The sequence below is a fragment of the Pholcus phalangioides genome, unplaced genomic scaffold (assembly GCF_987345545.1).
Source record: "Pholcus phalangioides strain wild (caught in Gottingen) unplaced genomic scaffold, Ppha-v1.0 ptg000008l_1, whole genome shotgun sequence".
Taxonomy (NCBI): Eukaryota; Metazoa; Arthropoda; class Arachnida; order Araneae; family Pholcidae; genus Pholcus; species Pholcus phalangioides.
Window position 1 is genome coordinate 53,839,078 of NW_028301601.1, and position 19,318 is coordinate 53,858,395.

Below are 19,318 nucleotides of genomic sequence, written 5' to 3' on the forward strand. Positions count from 1 at the left end.
CTTATGAAACAATTTTTTTCAAATTTTTTAATAAATTATTTTTATTAATTTTGAAATTACTCGAGAACTCTGGAATTATTTCTATCAGTAGTTCCGATTTCTGTTTTATCTCTTTCAGTAATTCTATATAACAATTTTTTATTAATTATAAATTTTCATCAATTGTGAAAAATTATTTCTATCCAATAATTCTAAAATTATTTCTTTCCAATAATTCTAAAATTATTTTTTATTAAAGTGTTTTTAGCATTTCTGTAATTATGTATACCTTTTGAATGCTGAATTTTGACTCTCGAAATATGTAGACATACATGAAAACATAGGCCTCAAAAACTTCAGTACAGAGTCAAGTGGCCAGAGCTCTTAAAATAATTTTTTTTTCAAATTTGATCGTTTTTTATGCGAAGCAATTCTGCAAGCTAAAAATGGTCAGAAGAGCACAGCAAAAAGCTTGGAGGGCCATGGGTCTTCGATATTTTCCTAGTGATTAAGAACATAAAACATTTGTTACTTCAAAGGTTTCTCAGAACACACGCAGAAGTATTATTTCAAGAGTCCCATAAGCAGGGCTCCCACTCAAAAAATTAGAAAGAGTAGGACGGGGGAGAGTAAAAACTAGAAAGTATGACAAAACCAAGAAAGTAGGAGCAGTGGGAGCCCTGCATACAATGCTGATGATGTAAGGGCACCTAGAACAGGGATCAACAAACTTGTGAGATGGAAGAGCTAAGCCTGTGTTTTCCAGAAGAATTAAAAATCCTTCCCCCGAGAGTGAAAAACATATTTCTACAAATGACAAAAACAAGTGAGTTACATAATACATAACATGCTTATCAAATAAATGAAAAATCCCACAAAATATTTTGGTACGAGCGATGTCCACTTTCTAACTTCACTAATAATTTATTTTTAATTGAGAAACATGATTCTCTACTTGGGTGGGAGACTGGGTGATTTCAATACAATAATATAGACTTATGTACCAATGAAAAAAATATTTAGAAGACAAACATACAAGGAAAAACAATAAATTGATACATGTTCGTTAACAGCTTTATTTGAAAAACAAGAAAAGTAAAATTAAAAATGAGTCGTTATTTATCACATAAGGAGAAACACATCACAATTCTTTGATGATGTCTTCGACTTCTTCTTTTGCGAACATGTGGTAGCCAGCAGCTGTGGTTACAGTTGCCACCTATTTAAGTGGAAAAAAAATCAATATTTTAAAAATAGAGAAATTTTCATTGCCTTTTCTAATGCAACTTCATAGTTTTGAAAACCTGACACAAATTAAAACTTAAATTTATAATCTTATTTTAATATTTACATTAATTGGCACACACCCCTGTATTTCCCGCACATTCAATACCCATTTTAGTTATATTTCTGTGATCCAAATTATTCAAAAACATATGTATAACTTCATTCCAATGTTAAAAATCCCACCATTCATAAAAGTATGACGTTACAAATAAAGTTCCCAGAAAACAACTGTATTTGAGGTAAAATAAATTAAGATACTACTACTCTTTCTCTCCTCTACACAGTACATAAACCTTGAAAACATTCCTCTGGGGAATTTCTAGCATATTGGTACATACTGGAAAATTTATTGTGCACATTGCAAGTGGCCATAGATTATTTATAATGTCAGAATTGTATTTCACACTTGAGAAGGGTTACCAAAATAAAGATGCTGTAGGACTTCAATGACACAAAAATCCCATTGACTTTAAAAAAGGAAAATATTCAGTTGCTGGTGGAACTGTTGCATTCTATAATGCACAAAGAATTTTTACAGTGTTACCAATACTGCAATAGGCCTCTGGTCACAGTGCTAGGTTCCATTAAACCCACCCACTCCTACACCTGAAGCATTACCATACCATAACAGCAGACTCGTCCATCGATCAATTAAAATGATTTTATTCTGCGCTGAAGAACAAGTGACCAGCACTGCTTGATTGACATGGAATTTTTTTTCAACTACAATGTCATTTGCTTTTCGATCGTATGCAGGCCTCAAAGAATTTTACTAAAAGCCACAGGTAAATTTTTTAACAGAAAATACTTCCGAACCTAATCTTCCTTTGGATTTTCTTCATATAATCAAAATTTTATTGCAATGTTTTTTCACTTCTTCACTGAGATGGAACTGCAAGACTGATCAAGACGTCTGGTTCGACAGGGAAGGGGAGGATGGTGAGACCTGGTCGTCATGCCCTTTTGTTGTGTGTGCACGCTGTACTTGTCTTGTTCATAGGGTTTATGTATTAATTATTTCATTTTGTATAATTAAATTTTGTTATCAAATGAAGTCTCCCTCTTCATTTATATGCTACACTACACTGTTACAAATGCCATACAGTGCATCAGTGTTTTCATGTTTATCATTTTCTATTATAGTAGAACCTCATTATAATAATCTAGTAAGAACTAAAGGTTGCGCATTTTAATGGAAGTCTGATTTATATTAAATAATTCATATATTCTTATATGTAGTGAAAGTGCAATAGTTAGTTATAAAAAGTGCTTATTATATATAACAAAAAACAGCCTTTAACATAAGTTGAATTGACAAATTTGCCCGTACACATTGCATCAATATTTAGAACTAGAAGGTTCTAGTTCATGTTGATTGCTTACATTAGTTTGAGAAAGTAATTTTCCTGCTGGGTTTGTTTGCTGCTTATTTCTACAGTTAATAACTAATGGGGGTGCCATAAATTTTCATGATATGCAAAGACATTTTCATTTTCCAATTGATCAACACGTTGAATAACAAAATTTAAATGGTCTCAGAATCATGTTTACAACACAACAACTAATGTTTAATCACTTGCTTGGAAATGTAAAACTTGTCGGATAAAAAAACAGCATCCTTCATTATCACAATTTTTCAACTGTCAGTTATATTAAGGTACATTTTTATGAGGTTTCACTGTATTTCAAAAGCTATTCTGGTGTTTTGAAAATATTCTACTGAATTTGTAAATAAATGTGCATAACCTGTAGCATGATATGCATCACCACACACACAGCACATAAATAATTTCATTTCTTTCCTCGAATACCCATAATTTCACAATCAGGACTGTAACCGCCTGAGAGGGATGAGCGGAACTGATTACAGTGGATCTTAATTATAACATTTTTCAAAAATCGCCACAGAAAAACTTTGTAAGCATGAAAATGCTTTACATGGGAAATCGTAATGAGAATTATAGTAGGAGTTGGGATCATGAAAATAAGTCACACGAAGCAGAAAAATGTTTTAAGCGGGAACGTTATAAGTGAGATCGACTGTGAAATGTTTTTGCTCAATATTGCTCAAGCTGATTTGGTATTAAGAGTACCAAATATTTTGGTTCATTACGAAAAATCAGTGTCAGAAAATGGCTGCAGTTTCGTCAGAATAAGATGAAACATTGCTCACCTCTACATTAGAGGAGTTCAGCTTTTCTTCCATAACTTGCTTGAGGATAATCAGAGTCAGCTTCAAAGCTTCTGAAAGGCTCATACTCTGCAAGCAATGAAACATAACATATCAAATTGAACCTATAATCATATCATACCACACTATGTGATATTACAAGAATTAATATAAAAAAGATTACAATACTGGATTGAAAAGATTTAAATAAGATAAATGAATGCTTATTGACAAATCATATTTTTCAATCCTACAAAACAAGGTAACTTCATATCCCGTAGCAAAAAAAGGAAATTAAACAAATATGCTTAGGCCACTTTCACATAACAGTGTGCATGATCTAGATCCTATCATCAATCGTCCATTTAACCCTTCAAGCAATACAAATCAAACTAATCTTTTCTACTAGAATGGAAAGTTCTAGGGAAAACAGTAAAAAATAATCTTTAATCATTTTCTATTAGGGGCCATTCAAGCAAACCTTACCTTAGCCAACCAACCTTAGCAAATTTTGAGGCATTTTTGATACCACCCATCAGCAAAATATCATCAGCTCTGCCCCATGCCTCCTAACACATATTATTTGATTGGTTGAATCAGAGACGTACGGGCACCCCCCTCCACAAAAAGTTATTTTTTAATGCAAAATTTTTTTTTTTAAATTTAAATTTTGGAAGAAAATACCTTTACATAGTGTTATAATTGATTTCTGTTCATTTCAATGATATTTGAAGAAATCAAAACTTCTTTTTAATAAATTCATTGCGACCCACCCTCTAAACCAGCGGTTCTCAAACTTTTTGACTCGCGGGCACTTTCTGGTATGTAATTTCTATGGCGGAGCCCCGTAGGCCATTTTTTTTATTTATTCATCAAAGAAGTTGCTGATTTATTTATATTATTTAAAAAAAAAAAAATTTTCAAATTTACTGTTATTATTTTTATTTTTCTAGAGCTGCCGCGGAACACCGGTTGAGAACCGCTGCTCTAAACCATAGTTTCCCAACCTTTTTTGTCTCATCGCCTCCTTCTTCAGAAATGTTTTTCTCCCAGCGCCACCAATGCAATTTAAATCATAGAATCCTATGGTATACCCGTAGCTTTTAATGCCCCCCGGAACATTCCATCGCCAGGGGACATCAATGCCCATGTTGGGAATCATTGCTCTAAACCATATATGATAAACCCTTGATCCGCAGAACAAAATGTGGCACTGGGGGTTCTCATGTGGCCTGCCCCCCCCCAAACCTAATTTTGTAAAAATTAACTAAGTGGCATAGTTACAGACCACTTAAGTGACCCGTGGTACAATTCCAGAGCATTTAAGCGGCCCATGGCATATTTCCAAAGCACTTAAGCGATCCGTGGCACATTTAGAGATACCTTGAGTGACATGTGGCACAGTTTTAGAGCCCTTAAGCAGTACCCACAGTATGGTTCTACATCACTCAAATTACCTGCAGCTCATTCCCAGATTAATTCAGTGATCTGCGGCATAATTACAGATCACTTGAGTGATGTATGACACAGTTCCAGAGCATTTGAGCAGCTCGGACACATTTCCAGATCACTTGAAGGATCTGTGGGACATTTGGAGATCACTAAAGTGGCCCTATAGAGCAGTGGTTCTCAATCTTTTTGGACAGATTCTATCGGTGAATCAAATTTCCATGAGTCTACGGCCCAGTCTGGAATAGTTTACTTGTTCATAAGATAATTGATAAACAACCAATTACCTTTTATTTGATTAATTAATAAAATCATTTCAATTAATTAATTTACACCATTACAATAAATTAATCAAAATAATTTTAATGAATTTATGAATTGAATCCATTATTATATATATACATATCTTAGACTTTCTGTTCTTTTTGGTACTGTATTAACATGCAGAAGTCAAAAACAAAAGAAGTGTTTCAACAGCAACTGCAGCAAACATCCTCATTGCATAGGCAGAAGAACATGTGGGTACTCTCTCTCAAATCGAGCACAACTCCAGTCTATCACCATCTATGGGCGATTTACTACCTAGTGAGTTGTGCCGGAAGTGTAACTTACATTTGTACTGTTTGTAGGTCAAACATGGATACTGAGAGGCTGTTTCAGCCTCTCATTATCCATTGGGAGGGGGGCTGAGCTTTCCCACTCCCAATTATTAACGAATATACAGCAACACACAACTCCCTCTTCTGCACTAGGTCTTGAGCTCATACATATAAGAAATATGGCAATGTTCAGCTCCTCAATGTTTTCTTCATTTCAGTGCATCTTCCTCATTAAAAAATGTAATTGATCGCAAATTAATCAAAATGTCTTAATATTCAATTTTACAGAATAATTTTGCTTAGTTTGCAAAAATACAGTTTCCATTCACAGTGGGCAATTAAATTTATTTGTGATGACATCAATGCAGCATTTATTAATTAGTACTTTTAATAATTTAGTGTGAAACATATTTTATGATCAAATTTTGTATTTAATCTTAGCTAGAAAGAAAGTAATAATATAAAACAATTTGTCTATACTGTAACTCACCAAAAAAAGTCAGCTGAAGAGTAGAAAATTGTTCAATTTTGGGCGAAACACTCGTTTCGGTATATTCACGATAGGTGCTTATGTAAAATTGTGTAAAAACTTAATAAACTTAAAAACCTTGATCACACAATTTTTTCCTCTAGAATTTAAAAATTTTTCATGTGAACTTATCATTTGAACAAATAAAACATATGACACTGGAAAAAATCGAAACGAAAACTCTCCTTGCGTAATTTACTGTGTTCTTGCAAAGAATACAGTATTAGTTATCACCAGTAGTTAATGTCCACCTTGATGATAGATTCAAAACACAGTATTCTTTGTATACAGCAGGTGCTTCACTGATTAGTGGCTGAGATTTGCCACGCATATCTAAAATACTTCTATCGTTATAATAGACTGCTAGAGATTTTTGCTGCTGGTCATAAATAGCAGGTCCAATGGTCGAAGGTGGTTTTCTATTGCCCGGAAATTCCCAATCACTCACAATTATTCCCCTTCCTTTGAAGTTATGCAGCTTGCTCACTGGTGTGTAGCACAGATGTTTTTCTAGTCTCCAAGGAATTCTATAGATACCAAGTTTTCTCATGACACTGTCTTCATCTATGATGCCTATAATGGCAAACAGTGAACATGCAAGCAACAGGATCATCTGGTTGTCAACAGAGAGCCCTGAAGCAGTAGAATATTTTCAGAAAAGAGGGACAGAGAGAATGGGAAAACAATTTTTTCTCCTTCTGTATTGTTCGGGTTTCATGACGGATACTCAAAATTGTGAAAAGAACAAAAAAAAAACAATAAAGAATACTAGTTACAGGGGAGGGGGGACAGACACACATTTCCCTTCCTTGGGGCCTTACAACAAAACAAATGATTTTCAGTGTGATAGGGAAAGAAGGATATTTCATTCAGAGGGTATAAAAGTGGACAAGGTGACCTATCATTGTTTACTGATAAAAGAAGACTGTTGAAGAAAGCGATAAGGGATAGTAAAAAGGAAGTTGAATCTAGGTTGGCAGATAACATTGGCTCTGACCCAAAATCATTTTTTCGATATGTCAATAACGGATGTAAGGGTACAGTTGGCCCCCTCTCGATAAGAGGCTCTAGGGTAGAGAGCAATGTAGGCATGTGTAGTGCTTTCAATGACTTTTTCACGTCGGTTTTTAATGGAGATAATGATATTCGATATACGGGTGTTGCATGGGGTAATAAAACCCTCAACGACATTGAAGTAGAAGACGTGGAGGTCCTAAATCTTCTAAGAAATGTATATGCAAGCAAAGCACCAGGACCGGATGATATCTATCCCAGGGTTCTCAGGGAATGTGCTAATGAATTGTTGGGGCCAGTCGCACAGATATACAGGAGTAGTGTTGCTGAGGAAATCGTCCCGAGAGATTGGAAACTGGCTAACGTTGTTCCGATATTTAAGAAGGGTAGTAGAGAAGTAGTGTCCAATTATCATCCAGTGAGTTTGACGAGCTCCCTCTCGAAAATTTTGTAAATTATCCAAAGGCAGTTTGTGAAGTGGATAGACGAGAATAATGTACTATCGGATAATCAGCCTGGGTTCAGGAAGGGGAAGTCATGTGTAACTAACCTCCTTTCCTTCTATGATTACGTGACTAAGGCTTTGGGTAAGAGCAAAAATGTCGACGTTGTTTACCTTTATTTCCAGAAGGCATTCGATCGGGTCCAACATGGCAAACTCTTGAAGCGTTTACACGAGATTGGAATTGGGCGAAACTAGCTGAATTGGATAGAATCGTGGTTAAGAGATAGGTCGCAACGAGTTATGGTGAACTGGGAATTCTCTGGTTGGACAGACGTCACAAGTGGAGTTCCTCAGGGAAGTGTCCTTGGCCCCATACTTTTTTCACTTTTTATCGATAAATTTGATCAGGGTATCGATGGGATTACTAGCAAATTCGCAGATGATGTGAAGCTAATAGGGGTAATCGGGAATGAAATCGCGAATGAAATTCTCATTGGCAAGCGACTTAGGTTTTCTGAACATTGTTCAGCGGTGGTCAAAAAATCAAATAGAATGCTTGGTCTCATTTTCAAAAAGGTCTCTTCGCGTTCTCCTAAAGTCATCCTTCCGCTTTTTCGAGGCTTAGTTCGTCCTGGACTGGAGTATGCTGTAAAGTTTTGGAGACCATACCTACAGAGGGACATAGACTTGGTTGAAGGGGTGCAGAGAAGAGTTACGCGTGTCCTTATTGGCACACAGGGCTTGAGTTATGAAGAGAGACTTCATTTTTTGAATATGTTTACATTGGATGAACGCAGGTGTCGAGGAGATATGATCGAAGTGTTCAAAATTTTTTCAATGGGATGGATAGGATGGACCATGAACTTTTAGTACACCGCCAGTCGACTGCTTTTACAAGGGGACACCAGTATCGATTGGTGAGGGACAATGCACGGTTATGGTATCGCAGGGAAGTTTTCTCTAATATGGTTGTTAATAAATGGAATAGCTTACCCCCGGAGGTAGTAAATTGTAACATAATTGACACTTTTAAAAAGAAATACGATAAACCCTTAACACCACACCTTGAAAAAAGAAATGGCTTTTTACATACTGTCAAGTGGATTATTGTTGCAGTAAATAGATTATCATAAAAACTCTCTTAATTTCTTTTAATTCAATATTTATTAAGCTTGCAATTTTGTATTGATCTTTTATAGATGATAGGAAAAGTTCAAGAATTAAGCTTTTCTTAACCACCAATTAAGATTGATTTGGCGTAAATTATGAAAATCATGTAAGCAGCCCCACAATACCATGCAATTTCAATGATTGTAATTACCTTGTAATACTTTTCCTGCAATGCCTGCTGGGCACCTTCAGATCCTGAACCAATTGCTTTTGCATCATACTGGACATAAGTTCCTGATGGATCCATGTGATACCTGTAATTAAAAAATTAAAATAAAATATCGGCCTACTTAAATATACCTTCAGAAGACCTAAAATTTATCTGACATAGGCAGAAACCAAAATATTTTTAGGAAAGCAACATTATCAGTACCAATCAACACTGTATGAGTTATCCCGAAAAGTGCTCATTCCATCATAAATTTGTGGCAGACGGGAAAAGCTAAAATGCTCAGTTATATTGGATAAGGGGCCATTCAAGTATTACGTAAGCAGATTTTCAGCCATTTTTGGCCCCACTTCCCCCCCCCCCCCGTCAGCAGATTAGAATATTTCATATCTTCAAAAAGGGTGGTTGATGACGTAAGCAACCTTCAAACCCCCCCCCCCCCCGTCATCAAAAGTCAGCAAATCCAAAACCCCTACCCCCCCCTCGATGCTGACGTAATATTTTAATGACCTCTAAACCATTACTCACTGACTATGAAAATTATCATAAATATTGAAAGATTTAATTAATAGAGGGAAGGGAAATTATTTTACAATATTTAAAGTCAAAAAGGAAATTTATTTATTTAAAAGACAAGGCTATTTCATAAAATACGGCATCAACATCTTTAAAACAGTATATTAATTTGAGTCTATCATAGCTATCAGGGATCTGTCCAGACTTTTTTTTGCGAAAATTGTACTCATTTTTGTGAAGATCATGAATTTTATGAAAAATAAGTAGTTTTGTGAAAAACAAAGCAATCCAGTTAATTTATTACACAAAAAAAAAATGAAATGCCACACATACAAAGTTATGATTTCATTTTGTGTGAACGGATTATTTTTCAGATCTGGAATTTTGTGAAGAAATCAGAAAACGGGCCAAAATTTCAACTGGACACACCCATCTATTGTTACTTAATCATTAAAACAAAATAATGTGTTGTTTTTTCTTTTAATAAACTTACAGCTGTGGAAGGTTTTTTTTATCAGCTCCAGCAAGAAGGATAGCTACCCCAAATGGACGGCTCTGAAATGAGAGAGAAAAAAATTTATTTAATATGCATCATTATATTTAGCAATAAAATTATTATCTTAAAATGAATGACTAACAGAAAAGTATTTCAAACTAGCATAACCAAATTCTGAATGACCATATGACGCCAGTTACTTTGATAAAAGCGCCTGAGAAGTGCAGTGCTAAGACATGGTTCATACTCTTCGAAAGGAAACAAATTCACAGACTATTTAAACCCTTTTCCAGGCAAAATTTTAAAATCAAGGATATTCATATTGTGGGTGACTGAAATCGTAATTTTTGCAAAAAATGAAATTAATTGGATTTTAATTTATATCTAACATTTGCTCATTTTTAATTGAGTTTGGAATGCTAATTTACTAGAGATATAATTTTTGAAACAATAATAGTTCTCATTTCAATTTGTACGCAAGCTCTAAAGGTCTTGCTTCAACCACGTTACAATCAAGAACGTAATATTGCCTCTAAACACCATTGGAATAAATTCAAACAAGTTCTGTTTTCTTTCCTCTCTCATCATTGCAAATCTTTGATGCAACCCTATAATTTTTTTTCTCTTGCTTTTTGTATACTCTGATAGTGACTTTTATCCACATATGATATATCTTTCTTATAATAGTGAAAGAGAGCGAACAGGTAGGGTGAGAATGAAAAGAGAAATCTACTTCATACCTACATTCTTATCAACTTATCTATTATACTGTTTTCCTCTTTTATTCATTTTTTTCCTTTCTCTGTTCCTAACATGGGGTTAGGTTAGGACAAGGTTACCGTATTCATAACCGAGTTATCAAATGTAGAGCATCCAAATTTCTCGTCAATCGCTTGAAAGGGGCCATTCAAGTATTACGTAAGCAGATTTTTCAGCCATTTTTGACCCCCTCCCCCCTTGTCAGCAAAATACTGACACCGCCGGTCAGCAAAATTATGTCAGCAGCTTAGAATATTTCATATTTTCAAAAAGGGGCGATTGATGACGTAAGCAACCTTCAAACCCCCCTCCCCCCATCACCAAAAAAGTCGGCAAATCCGGAACCCCCTTCCTCCCCTCGATGCTGACGTAATACTTGAATGACCCCTAAGCAAAGTGGTTCAAAAAATTGTAGTATAATATGCAAATGACATTTAACAAAAATCATTTTATGTTTGAAACAGTATTGAAATTTATCTTCGATAAAAAAAATAAAATAAATTAGAAAACATATGTAGGGGGTGGCCATATGACCCGTATTTCCCCAGGACATTCCAGTGTTTTCATGTAACTTTGGCCATCCTAACTTTTCACAAAAATGACCTGAAATATCCTATATTTTCAACAAAGCCTGTTTGCATTTTTATTCTTCACTGAAATTAAGTATTAACTTTTTTTTTTAATTTTCTCCACCCTATAAATTATATTATGATAATTATGACTAAATATGAATACTCATCTCGCACATTTTTCATGTTAATGTTTTTCCCATAGAATTAATTTGAATCTACTGCTTCAATGCAATGGTACTTCATGTCCTACCTTTGGTGATTATTTTTGGAAATTTTAGTAATAATTGGCAACTTTGCTTACCTCTGGCATCATTTTTGGTGGCAATTGGCTTTAGAAAAGACTTTTTTTTTTTCAAGGACCGCAGTGATTTTTCAAAAACTTTTAAGGATTCTCAAGGACTTCACAAACCCTTTAAGATGCTAACCTACCACCACAAAGGCTACTGTCAGGTAAGCAGGTTTGATGCCTGGGAAGAACATAGATAAATTATTTTCCTAGCCAACATGAGAGGCAACCATCGACTGATGGCGCCCTCATCTCTGACCCAACTCAATTGTAACAAAATGACCAGAGTGGGTGAGCAGTAAAGTAGTAATTACTCAGAAATAAATTCCAGCAATAACTCTTGAACAAAGATTTGGAAGCTTCGACAAATTTTTTAAAATGAAATAATTTAATCAAAGTAGCCAATGTGCATGGCATGCATACCATTGCATTTCCATCATCGTCATTGTCACCAAACTGAATAGCCAGGTTGGAGACAGCCTGAGCAACACTTTCCACCGACATCTTCTCATCATACAGAAACCAATGGTTCTAAAAAAAACAAGAATCAAAATAACTGATTTTCTGCACATTAAAAAGAATTCTCACAATTTCAGAAATAAATTTCAATGCATATTTACTATAGCACTCAAACATGTTTCCCCCCTAAGTAAATCAAAACTGTGCGAGTTATATAATCCCTGTGACTGAAAATTATCCATAAGCATGAAATTCTTGTACTATTCTCGAAAATCCCATGCCTTTTGAAAATGACACAAAGATATTTTTTTTGTGCTATATGGTAATAACCACCAAATGTTAATCTGAATCATTGAGAGAAATTAGTACAGTAGAACATCGATTATCTGAACATCAATTTTCCCGAACAACTCAGTCAACTCAACACCTTTTCAACCTAACTGATTTTCAGCTTTCTATAGTCTATGATGCTGAACACAGTTGGTATTTTCTTGGAACTTGAATCCTCCCATCTCCCAACTCGACAGCCTTGTTCTATTGTACAATAATCCACTTCCAAACAATTTTACATAACGTACCTGTAAGCTATAGATGCAAACAATGGCGGATCCAGGTACAGTGTATGTAGTTATAAATGATTGACAAGCAAAAAAAAGCATGAATAGGAGCAGATTTAACTGTCATTTTTTTTCTCGTCTAAAAATCCATCTTAATCCTGTGGATGTGAATTAATGAAAGGGAAGCAAGGGTCTTCTTGACAACAAAACAGTTCTAACAGTTTTGTCAGAGGAGGGGGGGGGGAAATATCTTGCCTAAAAAACAGATATTTTTCAATCTTTCTTTCACTTTAGTAGTGTCAAAACTTTTCTTGTTTCTCAAGTGTGAAATGGCAAAAAACAAAAACGTGTTATTTAAACATTAAAAAAAAGTTGAAATTGTGAAAAGACCGAAAGCGGGTGATGGTGGAAACTTGCAGCTGAATACAGACTAGGTGTGGCAACCAGTGATTAAAAAAAAATTATAATAAAGTAGAAAATTTTGCAGCCAGTTTGAAAACAACAGATGGACTAAAGTCTTGTGATGTGTCTTTTAAGGAAGTTATGCCCGTATTTTCATGGTTTTAACGCAACCACTGAAGACTATCAATATCTTCCAGATTCAGAAGAATGCTTAGATATGCTTCAGGAGCTCCCTGTGTTCCAGTCCTCTCATGAAGAGGATGTGTCTCAGTGGTTGAAAATTGATAGTAATGATCCGCGATATCATTTTTTTTGGATGACTGACAAATAATCACAAAAGTGAATGATCAAGTTGATCAGGATGACTGTGAAAATGATGAAGATGAACCAACGGCAGATGTAATAACGCACAGTGAGGCAGAGCAGCATTTCACAAAATGTCTCGTGTGGTTAGAATCACGACCTAATGCTGACCCGCTTCAATTTTTAATGTTAAAACTATTATGGGATGAGACTGCATATACGCAAGTTGAAGCAATTACAGATAGAATTATTTTTTTTAATGGTTTGGCAGCATTATTTATCATGTACATATGTATTTGTTTTACCATTTTATTTTTCCTTTACAATTTTTTTTTGTGATACACTTCATTTTTTCATTTACTTTTCAGAACAATTCGGTTAAATTTAGTTATTTTAAGGTTTCTGTTGCTGAATTTCAATTTATTCTTTTGTGTTGTCAAATTAGTTTTGAAATCGATTTTCCGAACTTTTCACTTTTCGAACACCCTTCGGTCCCAATATGTTCGAATAATCGATGTTCTACAGTATTTGAATTTTACCTAACATCGACCAGATCTAAATAATGCTTTTCATAAAAGTTAATGCTAGAAGATAGAGCATAAAAAAAATGATGTAAAAATGTCTTGCGATCACCAAAGTTCCCTGGATTTACAGATCAGAAATAAAATTCCATTGCTTGCTAATAGCTTCTCCAAGCTATAATATTCAACTCAACTTTCCAAGTTGTTTTTTTCAAATACATTTTCATCGAGGAAATATTTTACTTCTCCATGAAATTATCAAACAAAGCATTACCCTTTCTTTCATGCAATTCTAACAGAAAATGACTAGTCAGCCATTTTTTTACAAGTAACTTTTCCCAATACAAACTGACAAAGGTGGCAGTTAACAGACTTGAAAAATCTGTAATTTGGTCATATGACAAAATATTTCACTGCTGAAGAAAATATATCATACAAATGAAAAATAAGATTAGGGAATGCATGGGTTGACAATATCACTCGTTTTCCCAGGACCACATTTTCGATGAAGCTTCTTGAATTTTTATTCTTCACTAAAATCAAGGGTTAAAATGATTTTTTCAACTTATAAATTGCCATGATAATTCAACTATGAATATTTCTCTAACATTAGTCATTTCAAATTTCTTTTGTATAATTCCTTTTAATCCACTGTGATTTGCAGTAGCGCTTTCCTGCCTGCCATTAGAGATTTTTCAAATTTAGTGTTAAACTTCTCAACTTTGTTACTTTCGGGCATAATTGGCTATTTCTCGTATTTGGGATCCTACAAAATTCCCCATATTTCTCTCAAGGAACTTGATCAGCCTAGGATATCAAGGAGGGATTTTCCATTTATGTGAAGGCAATTTGAGGATTTTTCTTTTAATATATGAAAAATCTTGGAAAATGTGAATTAAAATTAAACTTGGAAAAGGTGTCCATCAGGGTAATACTATCTCACCAAAACTCTTTACCGATGTTTTAGAAGTATTCAGGAAATTGGATTGGGATGAGAAAAAAAGAATTAAAATAAATGGAGAACTTTCCAACACCATTTCAGTTTTGCAGACGGCATTGTTATTATCAGCAGCAATCCAGATGAACTAGAAGAAATTATACAAGAACTAGCAAAGGCAAGTATTCAGGTGGGTTTGAAAATGAATCTGCAAAAGACTAAAGTTATGTTCAACTCCTTTGCATTGAAGAAGACAATCTTGCTCAATAGAGATAGAAGTAGAAAGCTTATTAAGAAAATTACCATGGACAATGGAATCATTAATGAAATAAACAGAAGGATCAGGATTGGATGGAGCACTTTTGGCAAAAACTGTGCAATTCTGAAGAGCCACATGCCATTATGCCTGAAAATAAAAATGCTTAACCAGTGTGTGCTACCAGCATTGACTTATGGAGCTGAAACATGGACACTCAGGAGGAAAACAATACAAAGGCTACAGACAACACAAAGGAAGCATGGAAAGATGTATGCTAGGCATCAAAAAAAGACAGAAAACAAATCGCTTGGATAAGAAGCCACACAAAGGTATATGATAACATGGAAAGAATTAAACATTTAAAATGGAAATGGGCTGGACATATTGCACGAAGACAGGATAACAGATGGACCACTAGTATTCTGGGTTGGTACCCTCGTGGTGTTAAAGTCTGAGAAGGCTTTAGTCTGAAGGCAAAGAACACACAAGATAGGTTGACAAGATTAGAAAAGTAGCTGGGGTCAACTGGATGGCTAAAGCATCAAACAGAATAAGATGGAAAAATTTAGAGACCTTCATTATGCAGTGGATTGAAAATGGTGGTGGTGGTTGTTAATTATATGAAAAATTGAAAGAATCTGGTTTCTGACCAGGTTTTAGTAAGGCTAAAAAATGGGGGGGGGGGAACTTCCGGTTAAATCAGAAGCATTGACACCTATGAACACAGATTAAAAAATATATGCATATCATAAACAAACTTCATAATAACAATTGACAATTTAAATTGTTACCTGAGCCTCCACTCTCGCTCGATCCACCATTGTCCTTGAATCTGCCATTAAGCCACTAACAGCACAGCCTGAGAAAAATAATGACACGCTATAAAAATTTCAGAATAAAAATATACATACATTTTTAAAGCTACCTACCTAGCGCACAAAACAGAAACACAAAAAAAAATAATGTTACATGAGTAAATCACTTAGCCAGTTATCTGACACCCAGAAACCCTATGCCAACAGACATATTAATACAAACTCAGAAAATTTTTTGTTGTCTTCAAACTTCAATTTTTAAATCAGACATTTAAATTTTAAGACATCACAGTACCCATTTTTTAGTTGCCATGGCGATCTAGCACCTGTGATTTGTCAAGCACTCCCAATGCAATGTCTGAACTCAACTCAGACCCGGGTCTTTTTTGCAAAGATATCAAATATGAATTCCATTAGTTTTTAACGTGTTGTATACGGACCTCCCAGGGACAATTTTAATGGAACTAACAGTTTAAAAAGTTAATTTCACTAAAACTCATAAATCCCATTCTCAGATACTAATTTACATAAGAACAGGTTTCTGTGTTGAAGAATGCAGCATTCGAATCAACTGAACATTCGTTGAAAGTTTGAAAAATCACTTTTTCTGATTGCACAGTTTATACTGTTTTTTCCAGTATGTCACATTCAGTTTTTCTCATATAGTATCTCATTTCATATTTGTGTTGTTTTACATACTAGCCATAATACTTAGGAGTTTTAGTGCTGTGATCGCGTCAGAATATTTTTTAATTTCAATCCTTTAGTCTAAGATGTTGTTTTGGTAATAGTTTTTTTATTGAAATTTCTTCAAACAGCCGTAGCATTACCTCTGTGTTGGCATATATTAACAATGTGCAAATGATTTTTTTTCTCTGGCAAGAAAGACATTAAAAGCATGACTTCATTTCACTCTTGGCAACTTCTCATCATGCTTTCAGACATTTTTCTTGCCAAAAAATACAAATATTGTCAACACACACCCCCAAAGAACAGATTATAGTAGCCTATAGCTGTTCTCCCCAAGGAGGATTATGTTAGTGGCATATTGCTATTTCGGCATAGTTGAAAACTTGGCGACAAAAAAAGTAAACCACATATTGTCGTTAATTACTCACCAATGTGGTGATCGATTTCAACTATCTTCTCGATAGTAGTAGCCTCCATCAGCGGTGAAGTTACCCTCTTTTCAACTGCCAGAACAACACCTTCTTCTGTTTGAACCCCGATCGCTGTTGAACCCAACTGAAAAAAAAAATTTATCAGCATTAGTCACATAGTAATTTTGATCAATAGTTCACACTCACTGAAACAACACAATACACCTTTAGTACATATATAATCCTTTTTTTTCCGCATTGAAATTTTTTGACAATTTCTTTTCTAGACTGTTGGCGCTTTTCTTCCTGGTTGACGATGATCAGCCCACTATTTTCATTTCCTCAAGTTCCTAGGCTGCCATTCTTTTTACTATTGCTTATTGTCTTAAAGTGACAGCACTCCCCTCCCCCCCTCAAAGATTTATATTAATAATAGGCTTTTGTATATACGGCAGCATTTGAATTGAGTCAAAATTTTAGAGCTTTTCTTTGTTTGTTATACTCTGTATCTTACATACCATTTCCACAGCATGTTACATACAGCTTTTCTTTGTTGGAACATTTCATTTATAATTTGTTCCCAAGATAACATTTGGTTTCCGAGGTTGCGCTTGTCATATTTCCACTTTAATCAATTTTTTGTATTCAAATCGTCATATATAATTTTAATCCCACCAATCATATTTCTATTGAAACCAGACACTTTTTTTGACCAAACCCAGGAAACTTTTTTTTTCCTCGCCATGAACATTATAATATTAAGAGATGTAGATTAAGAAATATAACATTAAAATTTCCTAATTTTCATTTCTTTTTTCAATCCTGCATCTAGTCTAAGAATGTCACATTTTTTAATCTCCGTCTCTTATTCAGGCTAAAATGTTTTATTTTCAATCCTGGTCCCTTATTTAGTCTAAGAACATTTTGTCACTGTTGTTCATTTTTTTTTTGTTTTAACAACCTGAGATTACAGTATCGCCCTCGATTAAATCTAGACTCCCGCAATTCAAATGGGATGATAGTATCATTTTAGCCATGTGTTGGCAATTTTTTCCCCCCGGCAAGGAAAATGTCTATTTCTCTCTTGGTGACTCCAGCATTTTTCTTCCAAAGAAAAAAAAGTGCCAACACATCGCCTAAAATGGATCGTACTATAGCTCGGGGCTGTAGTGTGTCTTCTCGAGGCCCCCAGGGCAGACTTATCCTTATGGCCCCACCTCTTGAAAAGGCATTATCATGCAAATTAGGTGTAAACTTTTATGCCCCCCCCCCCCCCCATTCAGCCAAGGTTGCACTAGCGTTGTTACAGGCCCGCTATAGCTGTTACTACCAACATCACCCTAGTAAAAAAAAAATAACAATCTTAAAGGTCGTTGGTAAAGCCAGATTCTTTATAGGCCGGACATCAATGTCCCTGGGCCCTGTAATGAAAAAAATGATCAATATATATATATATAAAAATCAAATAATCACATTGAACTTACCTTAATGGCTTCGATGGCATATTCCACTTGGAAAAGACGTCCCTCGGGGGAGAAAGTATTAACGCCGCGATCGTACTCGGATCTTGTAAGAAACATCTTAAATAGATATGTAGGAAAATGCCTGTCCAAAGATTCATAAATAACATATATAAAGTATACATATTATAATAGAAAAGTTGAATTTAAATACAATTTTTTTCTATAACATATGTACGTGCGCTGCTAAAAGGAGCTCACCTTTACTGATCTTGTTTCTTCCTTCGAGTGAATTACGAAAATAACCGTTTATAAACAGACACTGTAACACCGTACGAACAGAAGCAACTAGGCGGACATAATGAATCGGCTTTTTTCTACGTGAATTTCTGATGAGGATGCCGGACGACCAGAGTTGCCAGATCCTTTACAAAGAAGTTGTCCAAAATATTTGCACGGCATATGGGCAGACGTGCACTAGCCGGGTTTTCCTAGGAGCAGGTTTCCCGTGCGGCGCCCAACGTGATTCACCCAGCGCGACACACCGTCCACTCACCAGTAAAAAAAGCAGCATGACTGTTTTCCTACAGAGCGCAATACGCCTCACGACAGTGCTTTACGTCGGACGTGATTGGCCGACTGGAGGAGTCAAATCACGACCACCTAGATAACCAAGGATAACCACCTAGATAATAAGGTTATATAGGAGGTCGTGGTCAAATGCGTCGTGCGCCGCGGTTTTGCCGATATTCTCTTCACTCTTGTGTGTTTTCTTTCCCTTCCATTCAAACCGGAGCATGCAGACGACAGAGTAGCTGATGCCAAGGCCATATACTATAATATAGCCGACCCGATCTGATGCGCCCCGCTAGTAAAACATTAACGAGCAGCGTTATTATGTAACACGTTTCTGCCGACGTGAAATTATACATTTCAGTTCACGTGGCGCAAAACACCTATTCTTAGGGCCACGCTAGACTGTGATTGGATAAAAAAACCTGAATTTCCGGTTTTTATCCAATCACAGTTTTCACGGTGCAGATAACCTGCTCCTAGGAAAACACG

At 35.2% G+C, this 19,318-nt stretch overlaps 1 protein-coding gene across 1 annotated transcript; it reads right to left on the reverse strand.

Annotated features, from left to right (window-relative positions):
• Positions 1-1,035: 1,035 nt before the first annotated feature.
• Positions 1,036-18,806, reverse strand: Prosalpha5 (proteasome alpha5 subunit). The gene is made up of 9 exons (XM_089234919.1): positions 18,515-18,806; positions 18,278-18,398; positions 16,812-16,938; positions 15,670-15,737; positions 11,864-11,971; positions 9,821-9,882; positions 8,794-8,896; positions 3,440-3,526; positions 1,036-1,198 (listed from the first exon to the last, which is right to left on the reverse strand). The coding sequence occupies exons 2-9, from the start codon at positions 18,371-18,373 to the stop codon at positions 1,121-1,123; spliced, it is 729 nt and encodes a 242-aa protein (XP_089091045.1). The 5' UTR covers positions 18,374-18,398; positions 18,515-18,806; the 3' UTR covers positions 1,036-1,120.
• Positions 18,807-19,318: the final 512 nt, after the last annotated feature.

Bases quoted from the DNA above. Each gene is read 5' to 3' on its own strand.
- Prosalpha5 (XM_089234919.1), bottom strand. From the start codon at position 18,373: ATGTTTCTTACAAGATCCGAGTACGATCGCGGCGTTAATACTTTCTCC. The intron at 15,738-16,811 runs GTGAGTAATTAA...TATTTTTCTCAG, and splicing joins TGAAATCGATCACCACATTG to GCTGTGCTGTTAGTGGCTTA. The intron at 8,897-9,820 runs GTAAGTTTATTA...TTTTAATTACAG, and splicing joins AAAAAAAACCTTCCACAGCT to GTATCACATGGATCCATCAG.